Consider the following 23675-nt stretch of genomic DNA (forward strand, 5'->3'; position numbering starts at 1 on the left):
TTCCTTTATAGAAGATTAGACTGCATGACATCTTTTCAGAGTCGTCATTCCAAAATTATAGATTTTTGTCAATAGAAAATTAACAGTAAGTAATTACTGAACAGTATAAATTTGACTATTTTTATTAATTTTCTTTTTTTTTTCTTTATTTCTTTCTTTTTAATAATGGTTGAAAATTTGGAATTCAATTCATGGAATTCTCATATTTCATTGAATTCTCATATTTCATTGAGGCTTTATTTGGGACGGCTTTCTTTCTATTTTTTAAAGCAATTTTTTAGCATTAAAATTTTAATTTTTGTGCTAAAAAAATGTTTTATGAAGCCATAAAAACGTCGTTTCAAACAAAATCTGAACAATAAATTGATAGGAATTATATCAAATCCTCACGTGAATTTTTAGTATTTCTTTGAAGCAATAATTATATTCCCTCTTCTATGTGGATTGATTATGCTATTTGTGGGGTTGGAAGAATTTTTGTTTGAGTTGAGTTTTTCGTTCTATTTATTAAAAGAGTCGGATTTGAGTTGATTAGCGAACCACTTTTAACTCAAAAATGGTTCATTCAATATTTTTTTTCTTAAATATTTTACTTAAATATTTTTTTAAATCAATGAAAAATTAGTTGCTAAATAAAAATTATGAGTGTAATTTGAAAAATAAAATAGAAAGAAAGGTGTTACAAATAGATCCTAAAAGTCCAACAAAAAGATAAAGGCTTTGTTTGGGACTATTTTCTTACTGCTTTCTAAAGTCTTGAAATAGAAATATTTTAACTAAAAACTATTATATTTTGAAATAGAAAACAAGCAAAGAAAGAAGATTATTAAAATAAAGGTATATTTGGACAATTATAATTTTTCTTAAAGATAATCATAAAATTAAATTTTTAAAGCTAATGTAAAAATGCAGCTAATTATTATAAAAAAAATTAAAATCAACTGATAAATAAAAATTATGATTGTAATTTAAAAAATAAAATAGTAAGAAAGCTATTACAAATATATCCTAAAAGTTCAACAAAAAATGAAGGTTTATTTGAGACAGTTTTCTTACTATTTTTTATGTTATTAAAATAGAAATTTTTATATAAAAAAATTGTTATAAAAAATAATAATAAAATTGTCTCAAATAAAAGAAGTCATATTATTATAAAAGGCGTGGGCCATGTGGAACATTATTATTAAAAAAGACAGTTAATTTGTCACGGTTAAATTGCTCCAGCTGAACATTATACCCTTTTTTTTCCCCTATAAATCAATTATTCAAATTAACTTATAAAAATACGTGTAACTTAAGAGTTCAATATGGACCACAATTGTCATTCAGTGATCCTCCTTCATACACAATATGAGCGTTATGTCACTTCACAAAGAAAGCAGTGGAGAAAGGAACTTTTATTTTGTCTGGTCAGAGGACGTAGTTCTACATTTGGCCGTCACTAGAATCGCGCCACGCGTTCTCACTATTTACCGCGCGTCCCGGCAACTCAACCCGGAACGGACCCAGGATTGCTCGGTATTTCTTGATTTTGCTAGGTATTGCTCGGTATTGCTATGTATTGTTCGATTTTGCTCGGCAATAATCAATACCGAGCAAATACCGAGTCAGTACAACTCAGTATTGCTCGATATTGGTCTTCATAGAGCGGCATTTCTCGTTATTGTCAAGCAATACCTAGCAATACCGAGCAAATACCAAGTAATACCTCTCAATACGCGAACATAGCATTCCCGGGTCCCGATCCGGGTCAAGCGTCGGACCGCGCGATAAAGAGTAAGAGCACGCGGCGGCATGTTATTGGTGGCCGGACGTAGCTTTACGTCCGGACAAAGGACGTGATAATTGTTGATGGAGAAAGACACCATGAATATTATTTAAACCCAATTGATAAAAAAAAATGTCATGTAATTATTAGCTCATTAATTTTGAATAAATAATTAAATAAATAATACACACAAGGAAATATTAAAAATAATAAAAAAGAAGAAGAAGACGCCCCACCTAAATCATCCTAATTAAGAAAATCTTAACGCGTAATTAGATAAGATAGTGATGTCATAAAGCTGTATTAATGGTTAATTAATAAAGCTGATTAATTAGTCTTTGATTTCGAGCAGCACAGCAAAGGAATAGGTGCTTGCGGCCGACAGGAAGATGACTTATGCACTAAAATAATCACCCATTGGCTGCTTTGCTTTTATCTATATCATAGCGTAAGAGGGGACTTATTATGCTTTGGAAGTGTGGGTCAGTGTAATAATATAAAGTTGGTTTGTATAATATTCGTAATGATAGATTATTACATTTACACGTAAATTTAGAATAATGTTTTTTTTTTCTTTCATCTATTTCAAAATATTTGATGTAGGGGTGTCAATAAATGATTCGATCAAATAATTCAATTTGAGCCTGCCCGAAAAGTCTAGATGATAAAATGGTTGGTTTTAAGTTGGGTTTTCGACTCATTTAATAAATGGGTCAGCTTTGAGATCTGACCCATGAATCCATTATTTATTTGAAAATGACTCGTTTGATATTTATTTCATTAAATTTATTTTTACTTATGAGTATAATCTTCTATTTTTTTATCAAATATTTTAAGCTTTATAGTTAGTAAGATTTGTTTTATTTAACAAAACGGGTTAACAGGTTGAATTAATTCATATCATTCAGGTTGCTTGCAGGTAGGGTTCGAGTTATAATTTTTTGACTCATTCTTTAAAATGATCGGATTTGGGTTGATTGGATTCAGGTCATGTCAATTTTGAGTCCAACCCAAACCCGAATCATCAACCCATTTTGACACCCTTAATCTGATGAATTTAAGGAGGGTTATATCCAGTCTCACATTGAGATTGCGCAATAGATGTTTTTCATGTATTATTATATGATGACAAATGTAAATTTTAAATTCATAATTCATCAATTGAATGTTTTAATGATGTGATTATAATAAGACAACAACTTAGGATCATTGTCAAACTTTGCACCTCTTATGCTAGGATTTGTTTGCCGATGATTTGCTTTGGTTTGGAGTTCTAAAAATATGTGGCTTCAAACTTTATATTATATGTCAAATGCATAAATTTTTTTTTTTAAAAAAAAAATTTACAACTCTTCATAGTTTTATGATAAAAAATGACGGAGGTAATGAATGAAGATATAAATATTGGAGGTCAAGTCTAAACGTGTAGGAAATAGATTAGTGGATAGTGGAGATACAGTAATAAGAACATTCGAGAAAAAAAAGGTTATAATGAAAGAAAATTGCATGCTTCATTTATGATTGAAATAAAAAACAAAATATTACATTATAGGCAACCCTTCAAAATTCTCATATGAGAGAGTCACTAGCTCATTTTCTATTATAATGTTATCACATATTTATATGCATTATATTGTAATTATAAGAGTAAAATAATTTAATAAAGTCTTCTATGCCGCTAATCATATCCACTTTAAAATTAAAATTCTATCATTATTATAGCTCATCCTTAATTTAAACCATACTTTAAGGGATAAATTATTAATTAATTAATTTGAAATTTAAAATTTCTTCAATAATTCATATAACTTAACTCCTTAATTCAAACTTTGTTTCAAGATAGAGTATTATGATTTCAATTATAGAGGCTAAACTAATAGTTTAACATCTTAATTAGATTTTGATAATAGAATATCACAATTAATATTATAATTAGGTTATAAAAGTTCCTTTCTGATCAAGCATAAATGTTGATATAACATGTGAATCTCAAGACAACAATAATTATCGAACTAATGCTAAATCATACTTTAAATGACAAATTTACATATGAGATAATCTCAAGGTATTGCAAATATCCAGGATTAACTTAATGCACCGAGTATGTAAATACACAAGTCATAAGATTCAGAGTCCAAATGGGCTCTAATTGGTTCAAACAAATTTGGTTGAGCCTAAACAAACTAGTTAGCCTAGCTTGATCGCCTTGTCAGTCTTGGATATTACTCTCATGATGATGATAAAGGGACACCAAATCAATCCCTTGGCCTTTATCTCACTTAGACTGATATGTAGATGCAATTTAATTAACTATTGCATTCTATTTGTTACACAAATCATTTAGAAAGTGTTGACTTCTTGTATCAACTGCGACTGATATGCCAAAATTTTGTAAATTATTTGCAACAAAATACTCCTCTTAACTCCTCTTGAATAGAGCATATTCATGCAAAAATAATGACAGACATTTTCTTCATTTTCGGACAACTCTATAAGTGAAAAACCTTTTTACAATTATTCCTATTAACTTAACACTGATGCTTCAATCCATCACCATCAATATTATCATGGCATTGAGATCTATAATATGATATATTTATATTATTGATTAAATATATGAATGTCACTAGCTACTGTCAAATATTCATCGACCACAAAAATTAGTTCTTATATAGGCAACTGATTTGGCCATCTCAGGGATAACATCATCTAATTATAGTTTATTCTACTCTATTCCTTATTAATAACTATTAAGAATAGTTTAGATAGAGACTGAGATACACTTCTCAATATTTAAAAAATAACCCCTTAATCTATGTATTCAAGGGAGATTTTTTTCTAAGAACTTAAGGCCACATAAATCCTCTAAACATCAAGGCTTGGGCCACAACCTTCATTTGCTTCATAGCCATAACTTATTAAAACATGCACCATAATATCTACACTACAATCATTGTCACATTAAGGCTTCCGCTAGATTTATGTTCCATAACTTTTATTCGTCTTTCTACTATCACTACTATATTAACTACTTCATACTAGTCTCCTACAATACCAAAATCACAATCATCTTTTCATTAGATCATCTTATCTAAGATTCGCACCACAAAATGTTCTTATTGAATTTAAGCTACAACGACCCCCTTAAGATTTATGTTGCAAGTTTTACTTCTACTGCAACAATTGTTGACTAAGATTTTGCTTGCACCATAGCATCACAACTATAACCACTTTAAGACTTAGTGTCATATCAGCATATTTAAAACTTACCCTGTACATAAATATAAGGTTGTTCAAATAATTAATAAAAATAATTAAAACTAATTCAAATATTTAATCAAATCTTATTTGATACATCTTCAAATATTGTTTAACACAATCGATGAATGATCGAAGGTATATTTGAGTAAGTATTTGAATATTGTATAATACATTATTTAAAAAAGTTTATGAATACTTGGAACTTGTTCAAATACTTACTCAAAACTTTCTTTGACACATCTTTGATGATATTTTGACATGATTGATGAAGGGTCAATAGATAAATTTGAGTATATCTTTGAACAAATTCATATGAAGCATTGTTTGAAAATTTACTTCTTAACACAATTTCTAAGATAGTTTGACATGATCGATGAAGGGTCAAAAATATGTTCAAGTGTTCGAATATGTTCTTATAAGATATTATTCAAATATTTTATAAAATACTTGAAACTTGTTCAAATATTTAATCAAACCTTCTTTGACACATATTCAAAGATAGTTTGACAAGAACGATGAAAGGTCGAATATAAGTTTGAGCATGTATTGGAATAAATTCGTATAAGACATGATCAAACACTAAAATGTATCTCAACTAGCAGGGTTAGGTTAAGCATCTGCATACATAGTACACCACACAAATTAGGAATATTCGAACCAAATTCGAATAGCATTCAACTTCTATTAAACAATCTTGAATCATGATTAAATCATCTTTGATAATGATTGAACAATCATGATTGATATTTTTTAAGAGTCTCCATTATCACACCCCATTTTAGCTAAAAATACTAACTCACGATTTCTTAAATATTTATTCATCTTCGCTGCGCTAACTACAAAGGAGATTGTATTCTTCTCAACGGGGAAATAGAAGATCTTCTCATTTGACTAATTAAATATTTTACTACAATTGAATGTTGAAGAAAAGAACGATTGTTCTGAAAAATGAGGTGAGATATCCAAACGATGTCATAATAAATAGTAAAATTTTATATAATTACAATCTCACATTTTTTATGTTTATGATAGCATTTCATTCCAGTTTATTTATATATAAATATGTTGATTCATTGAGTATTGCTTACAATAACACATTTTATGATTTCTAAAAGTGAAAGATATTGAAAATGTTAAATAAGTCATATATGTGAGATAGTCCCATAAAATAAAATAAAAAAATTTGACGAGATAAGCCTACACTTTTGAAATTCTAAACATTTAGAATTTGAACATAACCTTTAATGAGATAACAATATCAATTCTAAAAATTGAGAATTTAGATCCAATTTCAAATTGAAAAATTGTGAGTGTGCAAAAATTTATAATCGTTCGTATATATATTATATATTTTTATTTAACATAAAAATCAAAATTTCATATAAATAAATATTAAATTTTAAATCCGAGATATTTAAATACATAAAAATTTCTTACTAGTATCCACGTGAGTCTCCATTTATTGTTTAGACCGTCCTACCTTCTCTGACTGGTTCTCCATCCTTACGGATTGCTATTCGTTATCTAGGGCTTGTGCTCTTCATATGATTGTGTTGTTTCTATCCGGGAATCCTTGACTTGCCGGAAAATGTCGGGGCCGCTCGATCGCTTCGCCAGGCCATGTGAGTCCTCCCGTCTTTCAGTTCCTTTGCCCTTTTCTGAAAAATTTAGGCGCTTTATTCTATTATGGATATTGTTTGATTTTGTTTTAGTCCTCTATCATACGTGTTTCGTCAGCTTGTTTATTGGCTTTTCAGAAGGGGGGATCTATTGATTGATTTAGTTGATTTGTATTCTTATGTGGTAATAATGTGACTAGCTTAAAATTACAGTTTTGAAGGAAATAAATCAAAGCTATGAAGGACGGAATAAAAGCTGAAATTTCCTTCCTATTTTCCGGTTGATTTTTCTGGAAACCATGACATGCTATGATGCCTTTGTTCTATTTCTATTGCAATGAAATTTCTTTCATCCTCGGGCAAGGAGCTGAAGTTTGGGGGCTCTTTTAAGTTTTGATTTTTTATTTCTGTTTAGGTCTAGATGTCATTGCGTTGTTATACGTCTTAATTTCTATTGCTTGTGGAGGATTCGATGTCCCTTATTAATTTACTCTCTAATAACAACCATATAATTGAAAATCTTTTGTTGCAGTTTATTAATGAAGATATTAAGGTTGTATTGGCACATATGAGCTTTATTTATGATGTTTTTTTTTTTTCGTTGAAGATTTTGCACTGAATGGTTTAGCATAATAAAGATACCATATTAGTTTTATAATCATTAAAGTGGGGGATCATGTTTCTGAGTCATTGCTTTACATTAATGATAACTAAAAAATGTTCTTGGTATCAGAAAATCCATTTTTATATGTTTCTTACTGTAATGCCTTTTCGAATGTACAATTGCCATCAATCTGTCTCCTTTTTAAGCAATTACTTCATTGTTTTGCTCAATCTGGAATAAATCTTAGGTTCAGTACAAATTGTTTCTAGTTGTTGACCAGATCCTTTGTAAAGTTGTTCGAGTTTATACACATTGTATTGCTATTAGGGATTTTTGTAGTGTGTAACTCTAAATATTTGAAGTACTGGTACTCAGCTTATAAGATATGAACATGAGAATTGTGGCCAAGCAGAATTGTGATTGTTTTCTTGAAAACGAAGCTATGAAAGTTGCCTCAAATGGATCCTAAGCTTGACTTGTAAGTACATTTAAGCAACTTGAGTGGGTCAACTTAAGACTTGTGTTAGATACTTTGGCCAAACCCAATTGTTGACAGGGTTGTTTAGCTGTTTCGATCAGGTCCCCAAGCCTATACTAGGATTAGGGTTTACTTAATTCATCGAAAGCTAAATTATGTTAATGAAAGTTTACTACATAATGGATTAGGTATAGATTATAATGATATGGTTGTAAAAATTAAAAATGGCTGTTAAATCACATGTTTAGAGTGGCATGCCATTAAAATTTTGTTTTTATTATCTTTGAATTTAAGTATGTTGAATTTTTTTTGGGTTAAGTGCAAATATATTTTCTTGAATGATGAGATGCTTTACCCTTCAGAATGTCATGTATTTGAATTTGTTTGAGATCACACAGAGAAATTTTCTCAATAGTTTAAGGGATTTTTTTCGAATAAAATGTGTTGATTTTTATCTCAATTGTTATGCAGGCTTCGAGGGAAGTTCTGGGCAAGATGGAAGAAAAGAGCGTAAGTCTGATATTGAAAATTCAGGAGATGATAGAAGGACAAGGATTGGATCTCTGAAGAAAAAGGCAATAAATGCCTCAACTAAATTTCGGCATTCTTTGAGGAAAAAAAGCAGCAAGAAAAGAAATGACAGCAGAGTCCTATCTGTTTCAATTGAAGATGTGAGGGACATTGAGGAGCTACAAGCTGTTGATGCATTTCGCCAATCCCTGATCATGGATGAGCTATTACCCTCAAAGCTTGATGATTATCACATGATGTTGAGGTGATTTGTGAATCTCATTCAGTTAATTTTGTCTAGTTTTTTTTTTTTTTTCATAGGCATTTTGGAATTTTTTTCTTTCTTTTATTCAGCATGTAAATTTACTGTTACCTGAAAAGAACCGCCAATCTTAGATTGTTTACATGTTTTTTCCCAAGTTGTGTCATTTCATGCTTGTAGGATGTAAATCAAGGAAGATAGTGATATTTTTTGAGAAAATTTTTAAGACCTTTGGACTTTGAACATTAAATTTCTGTTGTTCTGTGAGTGGCTTACAAAAGTTAGAAGAGTTACTCTTTCTTGGGGACTTATAACTTGCAGATTTTATTTTACGTGCTAACCTTTGGTTATAATTGCCTTATATATGGATGTTGGTGCTCCTCATATTAGTTCATGTAGCTCACAAGCTTTGAAGAAGTATTCTGTCTTTAGATCTATGAAACATGCTAAATAGTTAAAGAAATATCAGCTGATGTTGGGCCTTCTTTATAAATATTATGACAGAATTAGTTATCTTATAAATATTACGACAGAATTAGTTATCTTACTGCCTTTCATTCAAGCACATTTGGTAATTCATTCTTATACTTTCACGTGTTTCTAGGGAAATGGTCCATGTATTATTAGATAATTTCTTCTAGTATTAGATATTAGCTGTTTTTCCCTTTGTTGTTGCTGGACTTGTTTTTTTCCATTCTAATTGTGCCTTTTTATATGCACTCTCAGATTTCTTAAAGCAAGGAAGTTTGATATTGAAAAAGCGAAGCACATGTGGACTGATATGATTCAATGGAGAAAGGAATTTGGTGTTGACAGCCTTGCTGAGGTAATCAACAATTTCTTATTCTCCAATGAAGCTAGAATCTAAGAGAAGTGTTGTTGTTTATATGGTGCACAAGTTAGGCAAACTTTAATTGTTGATTTGGGTAATAGTATACAGCTTATCTTTTGTAATATAATGTTGAATAAATGATCATTAGTGAGGGGCAGGGAGGTGATTTGAAGTTTTGTTAAATATTGTTTTTGGTAGTTGATAGAAGGTATTGCAACAACTTTCCTATGTTCAAGTGCCTTTTTTAAGATGGGTAATGCCTTCTATGTTCTTATGAAGTAATCTGCCAAAGAAGTAATACAATTGTTATCTGCATGATCAAAGGGCGTACCAAGCATGAGGATTCCCTTTAGTGTGATTTGGGTAGGATTTGAAATAAGCAACCTTAGCAGAACCAAGATTTTCCCTGTAAGGGCCATCCTTTGTTAAAAAAAGGGATAGCCAGCTTGTTTTATGGCTACCTTTCATCTTTTCTCTTTTGGTTTATTTCATTTTAGACTTTTTGTCAAATATTTCTATTCCTCTTTTTTCCTCGTTGAATGTTTCATTGTAAAACTTAAGCTGTGGTAGTTCTACTGTTATGCTGAAACTGATGTTGCAAATTTTTATTTTCATTTTTCTGGCTTTGCATCCCCCCTCTCAGCATATTTTAACATGTTAAAATGATCAGATCAAGCAGTAACTGCAGCTTATGTTTCATCAGGATTTTGAGTACGCTGAGTTAGAGGAAGTTCTAAAGTACTATCCACATGGTTATCATGGTGTGGATAAGGAGGGAAGACCTGTTTACATTGAAATGCTTGGAAAAGTTGATCCCAATAAACTCATGCAAGTAACAACCATGGAACGATATGTAAAATATCATGTTAAGGAGTTTGAGAGATGTTTTCAAGTCAAATTTCCGGCATGTTCAATTGCTGCCAAAAGGCACATAGACTCTAACACAACAATACTAGATGTTCAAGGCGTGGTATGTTATCAACTTATGCATGCACCATAACCTTAATGATCAGATTGGCTATATGTTTCTTGTGACACTTAATCTGATATGCAGGGCTTTAAAAATTTTACCAAGACTGCTCGTGAATTAATTATGCGATTGCAGAAAATTGATGGAGACAACTACCCTGAGGTATCAGGTTTTATTCCTTTATAATCCGTAATTTTTAACTTTTTCCACTATGATTAGTATTATTATTAACATTCAGAATTTATATTAAAGAAATTTACACTATCAGGGAATTATCTTTAGCGGGGATTTACTGGCTGTTGTATTTTGCAGACGCTGCATCAAATGTTCATCATCAATGCTGGCCCAGGTTTTAAACTGCTTTGGAACAGTGTGAAGTCATTCCTTGATCCCAAAACTTCATCAAAAATTCATGTAAGTGCAATGGTTTGTCAATCGCAATTAAGGGTGTAAGTGAGCTCGATAAGCTCGGCTCGCGAGTCCAGTTCGAGTTTGATGAAGCTCGGCTTGTGAGCTCGCACGTCGGCTCGAACTACTGTTTAATTTTTTTTAAAAATCATTAATATTTTTATTACATTTAAAAGTTCTAAAAAATTTAAATATAATCTTCAATAGCTGCGCAATAAAAAATTTCTGGAACATCAATACCAATAAATCATAATAAATGAAAAGCAGCTTTTGAGTTACCAAAATAATGAAATTTTCAAATTCAGGTGCTGGGAACCAAGTATCAGAGTAAGCTTCTTGATATAATTGATTCCAGGTAAGCTTTTAGTTATAGTTTTTGTTGTCGTCTCAGTGTTGGTATGATTCTAAGTTTTGGTTTTCTGATTGTGCAGTGAATTGCCTGAATTTCTTGGCGGTTGTTGTACATGTGCTGATCAAGGTGGATGCATGAAGTCTGACAAGGGCCCATGGAAAGACCCTCATATATTGAAGGTTTTCCTTTTCTCTTAAAAGCCATTGGTTATTAATATTGCTAATATGATCTGTAAAATCTTATTCATTCTCTTTATTCAGATGGTCCTTAGTGGTGAAGTGCACTGTGCTAGACAGATTGTTACAGTCTCCAACAGTGAGGGAAAAATCATTGCATATGCGAAACCACATTATCCTAGAGTGAGATACCATTTCCTTAACTCGGATTATCTGAAATTTAATTTGTATTTACATTAATTATGAGGTTTTTGTTTCTCCTTGGACTAGATAAGAGGAAGTGGTGATACATCTACAGCAGAATCTGGGTCAGAAGCAGAATATGTAAATTCTCCAAAAATAACAATGGCTTACGGTTCTAATCCTCAGTTGACACCTTTGCGTGAAGAGGCAAGTTTCTTTTTCTGAAAAATTTGAGCTGTTCTTTTTCTTGAGTTTTGGCTTTGCCTTATTGTTAAGCGTTTCCTTGGTTGCATAATAAAATCATATGCTCCTAGTTCTTATAAGAATGCACCTACAGATTGGTAAAAATATGAATAGAAAATAGCAGATAGTATTCATCTTTTAAATCATAACTACTTGATAGATTATTTCATTTGTTAATCGTGAATTTGGAATGTTTCACTAGTCTTTTTTATTTTTTTAATTTGAAAATTTTAAAACAAACAGACTATCATGCCTATAAAGCATCAACGAATCTTTTTAGATTCTTAAATCTGAATAAATACATAACATTCTCTGAAAAGATATCTGGGAAAATCCAGGCTTCAAGTATGCAATTGCAGAAAATACAGGTCTAGAATTGTTTGTTTGACTTGGATACACCAAAATATAAATTCAATAGATCCTAGATCATTTTAGCCATTTGAAGTTATCAGTATACGGTAACATTTTTAGAAAATGAACCCAAAAACATAATTTGTTGTTATTATAGTAGATTTTATATGAATGTCAAATAGCAAAAAATTTATAGAAAATAGCTATATCTTATTTTGTCATCTAAGTTGTGTAATGTATAGTTGAGGTTATACTTGGATATATTCAATTAAATAGTGGAGGTCTGCATCTTTTAATGCGAAATAATCTACTCAAATTGTCATCAATGTATTCAGAAGTTTTACCAGCATTGTGAGTGGATCATTCACATCTTCATAGGGTCTATGGATTTAGATAGCGCCAAGAACATAGAAGGCCTTATTTGGTGCTGCTGCTGCTTCATTGCGTGTGGCCAGTCTTAACTGCTGCAGTATATTTGGTTTTGCAGCATGAAAATTTTTTACTATTATTTACTACAAATAATTAAACTTTCTTTCTGACTATAAATGGAATTTTCTCCTTGTTTAATTTTTGTAAAGCAAACCTATGATAGATAGCAAATGTGTTATGCAATATTGTTCTTCTTGAAACTTGACATTCTGCAAACATATGAGGAATTTAACATTCTGCTACTGCAAACAAATTAAGAACTTAAAATTCTGCAAACATACTTTAAAACTATCATGCAGCTTCATTGTTGGTTTTTTTTTTTTCGTCTTATGCACAGACCTTCAGATTTTATTGTATTTTCATGCAGTTTTTGTGTTTTTGCAGGCCAAAGTTATCCGAGTAGTAACCCCATCTGTCATGTCTTCTGACGTGGATGATTGTGTTCCTATTGTTGACAAAACTGTAGATGCAGGATGGAGGAACAATATTTCTAATAAACAAAAATCCCGTTATCCAAGAGGTTAGCGATTTTGATTTTATCATGCAAAGTGTGTGTCGCTTTTCATTCGCGTCTTCTCCTTATCATTATGTTCTCAAATGCTTTATACTTTTTCCCCATTTGCACATGCATAAAACGCTAGCAAATGAAAATTCATCTTCATCTTGGAATAATTGTTTGTGTAAATGGACAACAGTCACACAGGCATCCGTGTGCATATATATATATATATATATATATTGAAATCTTCAAAGATTAAATTGTGATACATTGAATATATTGAAATCTTCAAAGATTAAATTGTGATACATTGAGAGGCTTTTCAGTTACTTGCATGTTGTGATGTTCTGCAAATTTATTTATTTTCTCTTGTATTCTCATGTTAATATGTTTTTCAAAGAATTGAATATACGCCTAATTATGATGCTGATCTGGTATACTATAAGATTTGTCTACAGTATCATTCCCTTTTCACTGTTCATTCTTTCTGTAATGTGTATTACATGCGGTGCTATGTCTACATTTTCTTAACTTCCACGTTGTTCTATATACCTATTTCCTGCATCATTGAGAACTATTTGCTGAACATCCGATTCTCTGCCATTGCAGATGGCCTTCCTCCCTCAGCTCACTTTCCAAAGCCTTTTGGAGTCAGAGATCGATTTGTGGCCATGATCATGGCTTTCATTATGGCAGTCTTCACTGTGCTTCGCTCATTAACTATCACCATGACTAAGAAGCTTCCAGAGAGTTCTTTAGATCCTGCTTACAGCTATTCTCCTTTTACACTAGATAATATTCCAAAAGAGGAATCTCGCCTTCCTGCCCCAACTCCAGAGTTCACAGAAGCAGAACTCCTTTCTTCTGTGACAAGAAGGCTCGGAGAGCTTGAAGTAAAGGTTGACTCACTTCAGACAAAGCGCGTTGAGATGCCTTATGAGAAAGAGGAGTTACTTGACGCTGCCGTACGCCGTGTAGATGCATTAGAAGCAGAGCTTATTGCTACCAAGAAGGTTAGTTTTTTTAGGCTTCTTTTTCCTTCATTATGAAATTAATTATGATGATGTTTTGTTTCATAGGATATTATGATTTTTGTATGATGAATTTGGTTTCATGATTTATCCCAAAGATTTAAAGTATTTGCTTGGTATAGAACATGATGGCGTAAAAAGACTGGGGACTCACCCACCCTTGAAAGGACTTGTTCAATTTTCTTAGCAAATCATTCTCTTAAAGCTAGGAGATAAAAACATTGCCTAAACATTCATAGTACAAGTGTTTTTATTAGGGTTATGCATTATTTGGTTAAATTTGAAAAACCAAACCGAACCAATTTTTTTTTATGTTATTTAGTTTTGTTTTTATTTCAGATTTTATATTTTGGTCTTGATTATTAAATTTTGGTTTTCAGTTATTGGATCGATTCTTGCCTCAAAATAATCGCTAAAACCATAAATACCAATCTAATCACTAATCACTGATACGCTTTGGTATAAAAAACAGCCAACAAACCAAGAAAATTTAAGCAAAGCAACATATTTTTATTGATAAGAAAAGAAATATGAATAAACAAGATACATTAGTTCTATTTCGAGAGGACCTTCTCTCCGAAATTTAGACGCCACTAGAATCCCTCACAAAAATAGTGGACAACAAACACTTACAAAATCTTCAATAGCATCCTCTAAACCATAGATAAACTCCCCATTAAATAGCCCTAGAACACATAACATAATTAAAACCTTCCTAATCAGCATAAACATAATTTATAAAACATTTCTAAATAAATAGCCTTCCTAAATAATTAAACATGATTTAGGAAACCTTCCTAAACAACTAAATATGATTTAGAAAATCTTTCTAAATAATTTTTCTTAATTAGAAACTTTCCTAAACAACTCTCTCTTGACTCGGAACCTTCCTAAATATAATTAAGCACAATTAGGAAACATTTTCTAAACAAACAAACCCTCTTTAAATATTTCTTCCTTAATTTATCCTCCTTACATAATGGATTACAGCTTCCCTGGGCCCCACAAGTGGGGCCGAAATCCCCCGTTGGTTCTTCCCTGGTTCCCCCCAACCCTTGGGCTGGTTCGGCTTCTGCTATACCGGCCAGCTGGGTTGGTCCAGGTCTTCTCCTGCTGCTGCTGTCGCCTCCCCAGATGTTGTTGTTGCTGCCCTTCTTGTTGTTACTGCTAGTTTGGGCCGGCTAGGTGGCCCTATACCCCCTTGACGTATCAATACTCCCCTCCGAAGAACCACCTTGTCCTCAAGGTATAATGAAGGCATTGTCCATCCGAGGATTTCTTAGCAGCTCGTGCTTGCATAAATCTTAGATATTCTTGTCGGGCCTTCTCTATTGCTATTTTTCCTTTGTTTTTTCTCCAAGCTCATTGTCCTCCAGGATTCTCCTTATCTTTTTCTTCCGTCTCTTGCTCATTGATACATTGATTTCAGTATATGAGATAGTACTCTTGGCTTGCATCTTTTCTTCAATGACAGATTTGCAACGTCCACAGAGAGCAACTCCCAAAAGTGGATGCCCGTTCACTAGAGGACCCTTTAAGGTATCACAACAAGATGTACAGAGAAATTCCTTTTTAAAGGTTTTACAATTTCCTGGATATGGTGACTACACGTCATCAATATCAGGAAAATTTAGCCCCCAGTTAGTAGCTTGTTTGGGCATATTTGCAAGGTAAACGGATGCCTCTTGCTGCCAAATGAAGTACCCTCAAAATATCTCTGAGGCTGAATAAGCTCATTGAATGAATCCCAATCTGCTATGTTATTCTTATCTCAAACAAAGAACTTCCTTGCAAGAAATCCCCTAGCACCAACCGCCAACAATCTACCATGTTGCCTCATTACAGGATGAATTGATTGGAGGTCTTCTTCAGCTTCCCTAACAAATACGTTGACTTCATTAGAAACTTGAGAACCAATCCAATGGGTCCTCTTCTTCCAAGCTTCAGTACAACAACCATTAGGAGCTTGACTTTCAATCCACCCATACAAAGCAGGGAGCTTAATGCCAGTTCCACCAAATTGCTCTGATATAGAACCATAATACCATATGTTCCAGTTACAGGAACAATTGTTGTTCCTTTCCTAGCCCAATGGAATCGGGTCCCCGATCTCTTCCTTGTAACAACTGCCGGAAAGGTATCCTTCAAATGCCTCACCTCCTCTTCAGCTTTACATAATCTTGTTCGAAAACGATCACACTGGTTGCAAATTACCTTCAACATTGAACTTTGATCTTGATTGTGGATACATGTCTCCGATTAGTACCCTCAGATGCTTCAGTGCCAATATCATTCATATCCCAATCATTTAATAGTGATCCTTTCTAATTAGATGAATTATCGTCCTTTAATATGTCTTCTTCCAGTTTTGAAGTCAGCTTCTCTTGTTTATTTTCCTTCATAGTAAGCTCTGCAATCTTAGATTCACTTATATCTAGCAAACTTGACTTCTCTGTTATTTTGACCTTCAATTATGTCAACTTATGCTCCATTTTTCGATTCTTGTCGAGAAGTAGTGTTTCCATCTTGCTCATCTCTTGTCCCTCAGTAGCTAGTTCCCAATCTTAAGCCTCCATGGAATTGTACCCAACGGCCTGCAAGATTTTGATTTGTTTGCGTAGATCTTCAGCAACTTTAGCAGTGGGTCTTTCTTGCAATTCTTTACTTGTTTCCATTAGAGTAGCATCCTTTTCATTGAGCAAGGCATTCAACTTATCTCGCTCATGTACTGTTGTCATTCATTTGACAAAGTGGTTTCCTTTTTATGAAGTTACATATTTAGATCAGAGATCACCTTTTCCTTTGTATTTAAGGACATCTAAAGAGCATTACTCGAATCCAAAGAATCACATTCATGATGATCAATTGTGACTAGGACGGACTTGTCCTCAATTATTTGCGCCTTCAACTTTCTCACTCTAGGATTGCCACCAACCCAATAGTTTCCTCTAGTGTAATAGTTGTTGTGATCCTTCCATGTTTCCCCAATGTATCGAGGGTGGGAATCCCACATTTCTTCCATTCTCCTCCCATGATCCATTCCCCATAGCTCGGCTCGTCCACCTCCTCCTTTAGTTGTCCACTCACCTTGCCCAAACGGCCTCCCAAAGTTGTCGGTTACCCTATCACCTTCACCATAAAACTCCGTTCTTCCCCCCAACACACACACACACACAACAAAGAACCCTATTTCCCCTATATCGAAACCTTAGTAGGTGGCTCTTGATAGAAGGAGCTCTCTTCATCGAACTCTTCCCGTTTGATCTCTTTTCCTTTATATTCGACCTAGGGAATCCCAATCAAATCTTGATTAGGGTTAGCAATTGGAACCGTCGGTGGAGTTTTGAATCACATCTACATGAGATTTCTCATCATCTTATCCAGAATTTTCTTTCCGTTTAGTTCAGCCCTAGGATCACCGGTGAAGCTTTCGAGTGCATCTCGATTTTTTTCTTTATCATATCTTCCAAATTCCTAAGCCTTCCTTTCATCGTTGAAAAACTCTCATTCAACGATCTCATATCAGTTCACAGCTGCTCTACTTTTCCCTCCAACTTTTCTTCCAACGCCTCAACTATTCTCCCAATCATTGGTCCCTAGAAATTGCTCTGATACCAATTTGATATGCCTCTGTATCAAAAAACAGCCAACAAAAACCAACAGATTTTTATTGATAAGAAAAGAATATGAATAAGCAAGATACAATGGTCCTCTTTTGAGATAAGGACATTCTCTCTCAAATTCTAGACACCGCTAGAATCCCTCACAAAAATAATTGTCAACAAACACTCACAAAACTCCTCAATAGCATCACCAAAAATATAGACAAACTCCCCATTAAATAGCGTAGAACACAATAACACAATTAAAACTTTTCTAATTAGTATAAACATAATTTAGTAAACCTTTCTAAATATATATAACATTTCTAAACAATTAAACATTTTTCAGAAAGCCAACAATAAGAAAATCATGAATAAAACACACAAACATTTTTTTGTTGAAACTTTTATGAAAGAAATGACAAGATACAAGTGGATCTTCAATTGGAAAGGAAGATCTGACTCTCCCAAATACCTAGCCCGCCTGCTAGAGCCCAAACACCCTAAGAACAATCTAATTTCAGCAACCAATAAATACTCCTAACCCTAGGAAAATCACTATTTAAAGTAAAAAATAAACAACAAATACCCAAACAGCCCTCTCTCAATTCTCTCATATTCCTTAATTATTTTTCTCCCAAATCATTCCTCAAATGAACCCCTAGATTTTCCCTCTTCAATTAGGATATTTCCTAATTAATCCCCTCCAAATTAGCCCCTAAATCCACCTTCTTCAATTAGAAAACATTTCCTAATTAATCCCCTCCAAATCTACCCTCTTCAATTAGGAAATATTTCATAATTAATCCCCTCTAAAGTAGTCCCCAAATATGCTCTCTTCAATTAGGAAATATCTCCTAATTAATTCTTTTTTATTAAGAATCTTCCTAAACAATTCCCTCTTGATTAGGAATTTTTTTTAATTCCCTCTTAATCAAATTGAATGATCCATCAATACTTCCCTCCCAAACGGTCACTTTGCCCTCAAGGTGGAATGAAGGAAACTACTATTGAAGTACTTGACTGAAAAATGGACTGATAAACTACTATTGAAGCACTTGACTAATAGCTCTGGACTGAAAAATGGACTGATATTGGATTGAATGATCCCCTGCCTCCAGCATCTCCCTGATTAATCTCTCGTTCTCATCATTATGGATTTGGGGATAATGATACAGACGAACATTGATATGTGAGACTACTTCCTTCAAGATAATAACATGCTCATGTTCCCGCGGAGGAGAAAATCCCTGAATTGGCTGGAACACCTTTCGATACAACTGTAAAGTGGTTGAACCATATCTAGTGCTTCTATCGTCTCCCCATCTTCTTCGCCTTTCAAACTCTGCAGCTCCACCAAAACTCTCATTTTTTTCATCCTTTCACCTCTTTGGAAGTGGCTCCAAAATCACATCTATGCCATCTGTCAATGTAACCAAAGGATAGGAACTATATTCTCCATAGGTGAGGTCATTGAATTATTGTTCACTTGAGATTGAGAAACTACAAAGGCTTTGAAATCTTGCCCAGTATAAGCGGGATTTATTAAACAAAAGTTTGCATCATATTTAGTTACTTTAACAAATTTGTTCATGCTTTGTTGATAGTTCTGCTTGACAGGAATTGAATGTCGTTGATACTGATAATGTCCTTTGACTTGAAGATCCAACACCTTATTTATCATTCCTTCTAGGTTAGAAAACTTTTCCTCCATTGATGACATTCTATCCTCAAACGCCGATTTGAGTTAACCAACTTTTCTTTTAAGACGCTCTTCCAAGGCATCAACTTTCCCTATCGCCATAAGTCCAAAAAAAAAGCGTTATGAGACCAATTTGATAGGACGTGCTTACATAAATTTAGGAAAAGCCTTGACTGAAATCTGATTTCAAAGTTGATGAATGAAAAGAAACGGAGAGAGAGGGACCCTCGGTAAACAAAAGTCTACATAGCAGTTCCAATGCTACGCCTTGAACCACTCGGCCATCTCTCCTACAGAATGTTATTCTTGACCAAAACCCGAATGAATAGCGAGTCCTTCATCTTAATTGTAGTACATGTATAACCGCCCGATGGTTCTATAATAAGAAATTTCTTTTCCAATCTCATATTTATCAACAACAACTTCTTTCATCAGCTAACCCATGGAGAAGACCGATGACAAGAAAATCAGGAATAAAACACAAGAACACTTTTGTATTAAAAGTTTTATGAAAGAAAAAGACAACTAGCGCCTTTGAAGAAAGGTGGAATTTCCTAACTTTCCCGGTGGTAAAAGAAAGAAAAGCAGTAGGTCATAGAGTGACTAGCGTACAGGATCCTATATCCTATATATAGAAAGAAAGATCAAGTGGCTGTTAGCTTGTCATTATGATTCCGATGACTAACAATCCTGATTAGAACCATATTATGTGATGATGAAAAAAAAAATGCTTGCCAAAAGCATATGATCCTTTTTTCAACGGACCATATCGAGGAACGAGAAAAGAATTAGATTCATGTGTAATCATGAATACTTATACAGATACAGAAGATTTAGTAGAATTTTTTTTTCTAAATAAGATTCATGATCTACTTATTAATGATTTTTGGGAGGCCTACGCCCCATAGAAACTGTCTACCTGAGACTGTCCCTTGGCCCGTAGGTTCTGACACAAGGTTAGAATTCTAGCTCTTCCAGAGTGGTATCTCACTGATGGCTCGGGCCCCCCCCCCCCCCCCCCCGCAAGGAGGCCTTCTTCGCCCTCCACCTAAGCTGCGCAGGAAAGGCCCAAAGCCATTTCAGAAGACCGATGACAAGAAAATCAGGAATAAAACACAAGAACACTTTTGTATTAAAAGTTTTATGAAAGAAAAAGACAAAATACAAGTGAATCTTCAATTGGAGAGGAAGATCTAACTCTCCCAAAGCTCTAGCCGTCAGCTAGAGCCCAAACACCCTAAAAACAATCTAATTTTAGCAACCAACACATACCCCTAACCCTAGGAAATCACTATTTAAAGAAAACAATAAAAAAAGAGCAAACAATAAACAACAAATACCCAAACAGCCTCCCCTAATTCCCTCCTATTTTCTTAATTATTTCTCTCCCAAATCAGCCCCTAAATCTCCCATCTTTAATTAGAAAATATTTCCTAATTAATTCCCTCCAAATCAGCCCCTAAATCCGCTCTTTTCAATTAGGAAACATTTCCTATTTAATCCCCTTCAAATCTGCCATCTTTAATAAGGAAATATTTCATAATTAATCCCCTCTAAATCAGCCCCCAAATATGTTCTCTTCAATTAGGAAACATTTTCTATTTAATTTTTTTTGATTAAGAACATTCCTAAACAACTCCCTCTTGATTAATAAATTTCCTAATTTCCTCCCAATTAAATTGGCCGATCCATCACAATACGTGGGAGATTGACATCAGATTTACAGAGCCTATACACCTTTTCCCAAAGTGTAGCTTTGGATTTTATTTGCTAGGAAAATGGCAATGTCCCATAAGAAGATTTGGAGGCTTGGTCACCCTTGAAAGCTGAATCACTTGGTCTTCTTAACTAAACATTCAACTAAAACAAAGTGATCAAAACAGTGCCTAAACCTTCCTGGTACAGGTCTTAATATAGTCTAAAAGTGCAGTCAATTTGTAGTGTTCTGAAGTGGAGTTAATTCTACTATCCTTGGAACTAGCAATGGAAGCTGGCCTCACGTCACTTTCTTGTAGAATATCCAGAGGAAGAATGTCCCGAGGAGAGCTTATTTGGTGATATGTTGTAGTTCCAAGTACAATATTTTCATTTGAATTCAGCACTGGCATTCCACCAACTCTTACATTCTAACAATTTAAGGCTACTAATTGTGGGTGTGCTTCAGTTCCAATCCATAACTGATCGGAATCATACCAAAGTGGATCAAACAAAAATCAGAAACCAAAATTGAACCAACCACGAGTAAATAGAATTGAGCTGAACTTAACTATTTGGTTTTTTTATTTATTTATTTTAACTTTATTTGATTCGGTTTTACCATCATCTTCCAGTTACCTCAAGTCGAGACTGAAAAGATGTTTGTGTTAAAAATCCTATATTTTAGATAAGATGTATTTTTAGTTTGGTTCAGATTTCGTTTGGGACGACTTTTTTACTGCTTCATGAAGCAGCTTTTTAGTATATAATTTTTATACTAAAAAGTTGCTTCATGAAGTAGTAAAAAAGTCGTCCCAAAGGAAACCAACTTGTTATACTTACTTTCCATTAACTCAAAACTCACGGTTTTTTCCATGTAAGCAACTTTTTCTCTGCTTACTGAGAATTGAGGAAAAAGAATTAGTGGTCTAATATTTTGAACAACACAGGCTTTACATGAAGCCTTAATGAGGCAAGACGAGCTGCTGGCATACGTTGATCAACAACGAGAGGCTAAGTTTAGGGTAATCTTTTATTCTGCAGCCTTTGTTCTCTGAATCTCTGTGCAACCTTTTTCATTATTTGCCTAAGAACCATTTGCATTTTCTATTGCAGAAGAAGAGATTCTGCTTCTGAAAGCGTACAAAGGAGTAGAGGTCTTTATCGCTTATGCAAGAGGTTTGCAGTGTATACATTGTGTGTAATTCTCTTGGCATTAAGTATGGAAGTAGAGAGAGAAATCGAAAGAGTGGATTTTTCTTCTCTCATTCTCTCTCTATTTACCTGAGGATCTTGTGTTATCTAATCACTGGGAAAATTGTGATCATTTGTGAAGAATTGGTGAAAAATAATATTCTGTTTTGTTTTCTTGATCTGTCTAACAGGAGGAAAAGACGGATTGCCCTTATTTGTTTTTTATGAACTTCGCATGAAGGAAAAATAAAAGGTTATTGGGCAAATTAGAATGTGTATAAACTTGTTTAATGAGCTTGAACAATATGTTATAGAAAAAAGAATTGAAACTCGTAAGTGTGCATTATTTCCACTTTTTGTATATCAATATGTTGATTTTGGTCCTCATCAATGTGATGCCGTTTATCTATATTTTGTGACTTAATTAAAATGAACTAGGTAATTTTGAATGCTAGGTTAGCTTGGAGCACTCGGTACTTGAAAACGGAACCATGAGATCTTGATCGGGTCCATCATCCATTCCCCCACCATCCGCTCTAAGTGCTAGATGGTAAAATTTCAACTTTAAATATCAATTTCCCAAGTATTTCAACCCCAAATTCCCAAACCTCCAAACTTTCCAAAATTCTAAATATCCAAATCCATGCTGCTACTATACGCCTGATACTACGTATCTATGGATATAACGTATCTGATTGATGACTAGCCTTAATCGAAAGTTCTCTCTCATTATCGAGAGGGGTAATTAACTATAGGGGCTTGCGCCTATAGAAAACCAGAACTCAGATCATACAGTCCTCGCAAAATGAGGGCGAAATCTCTGGGTAGTGTCTTATCTACAAACCCATCTGCCTTCCAAAATTTACCCCGGAACTTAGTTCGTTAAAACTCCCTCGCCAAATAAGAAAAGCGAGGGGAGGCCGAGGCCAAATTTTCGGAGCCCACAACAACAAAGAACCCTATTTCCCCTATATCAGAACCTTAGGAGCTGGCTCTTGATGAAAGACGCTCTCTTCATCAAACTCTTCCCGTCCGATCTCTTTTCCTTTATATTCGACCAAGGGAATCTCAATCAAATCTTGATTAGGGTTAGCAATTGGAACCGTCGATGGGGTTTTGGATCACATCTCTATGAGCTTTCTCATCATCTTCTCCAGAATTTCCTTTCCCTTTGGTTCAGCCCTAGAATCACTGTTGTAGCTTTTGAGTGCATCTCGATCTTTTTCTTCATCATATCTTTCAAATTCTTAAGCCTTCCTTTCATCACTAAAAAACTCTCATTCAATGATCTCATATCCATTTGAAACTGCTCTACTTTCCCCTCCAACATTTCTTCCAACGCCTCCACTATTCTTCTGGTCATTTGTCCCAAGAAATTGCTCTGATACCAATTTGATACGCCTTGGTATCAAAAAACAGCCAACAAACAAAGTGAATTTAGCAAACCAGCATATTTTTATTGATAAAAAAAGACATGAATAAGCAAGATACAATGGTCCTCTTTTG

General features: G+C 33.7%; 1 protein-coding gene across 1 annotated transcript; it reads left to right on the top strand.

Annotated features, from left to right (window-relative positions):
- Nucleotides 1-6473: 6473 nt before the first annotated feature.
- Nucleotides 6474-22519, top strand: LOC110113554 (phosphatidylinositol/phosphatidylcholine transfer protein SFH8). The gene is made up of 14 exons (XM_020846190.2): nucleotides 6474-6651; nucleotides 8202-8505; nucleotides 9229-9328; nucleotides 10038-10304; nucleotides 10389-10466; nucleotides 10617-10718; nucleotides 11018-11067; nucleotides 11144-11243; nucleotides 11325-11423; nucleotides 11511-11630; nucleotides 12831-12966; nucleotides 13555-13958; nucleotides 21926-22000; nucleotides 22092-22519. The coding sequence occupies exons 1-14, from the start codon at nucleotides 6618-6620 to the stop codon at nucleotides 22110-22112; spliced, it is 1890 nt and encodes a 629-aa protein (XP_020701849.1). The 5' UTR covers nucleotides 6474-6617; the 3' UTR covers nucleotides 22113-22519.
- Nucleotides 22520-23675: the final 1156 nt, after the last annotated feature.

The sequence above is a fragment of the Dendrobium catenatum genome, unplaced genomic scaffold, assembly GCF_001605985.2.
Source record: "Dendrobium catenatum unplaced genomic scaffold, ASM160598v2 fragScaff_scaffold_1557, whole genome shotgun sequence".
In the NCBI taxonomy this organism is placed as follows: Eukaryota; Viridiplantae; Streptophyta; class Magnoliopsida; order Asparagales; family Orchidaceae; genus Dendrobium; species Dendrobium catenatum.

Coding starts and splice junctions, on each gene's coding strand:
- LOC110113554 (XM_020846190.2), top strand. CDS start 6,618: ATGTCGGGGCCGCTCGATCGCTTCGCCAGGCCAT. Junction 10,305..10,388: donor TACTAGATGTTCAAGGCGTG/GTATGTTATCAA, acceptor TCTGATATGCAG/GGCTTTAAAAATTTTACCAA. Junction 10,719..11,017: donor AAACTTCATCAAAAATTCAT/GTAAGTGCAATG, acceptor TTTCAAATTCAG/GTGCTGGGAACCAAGTATCA.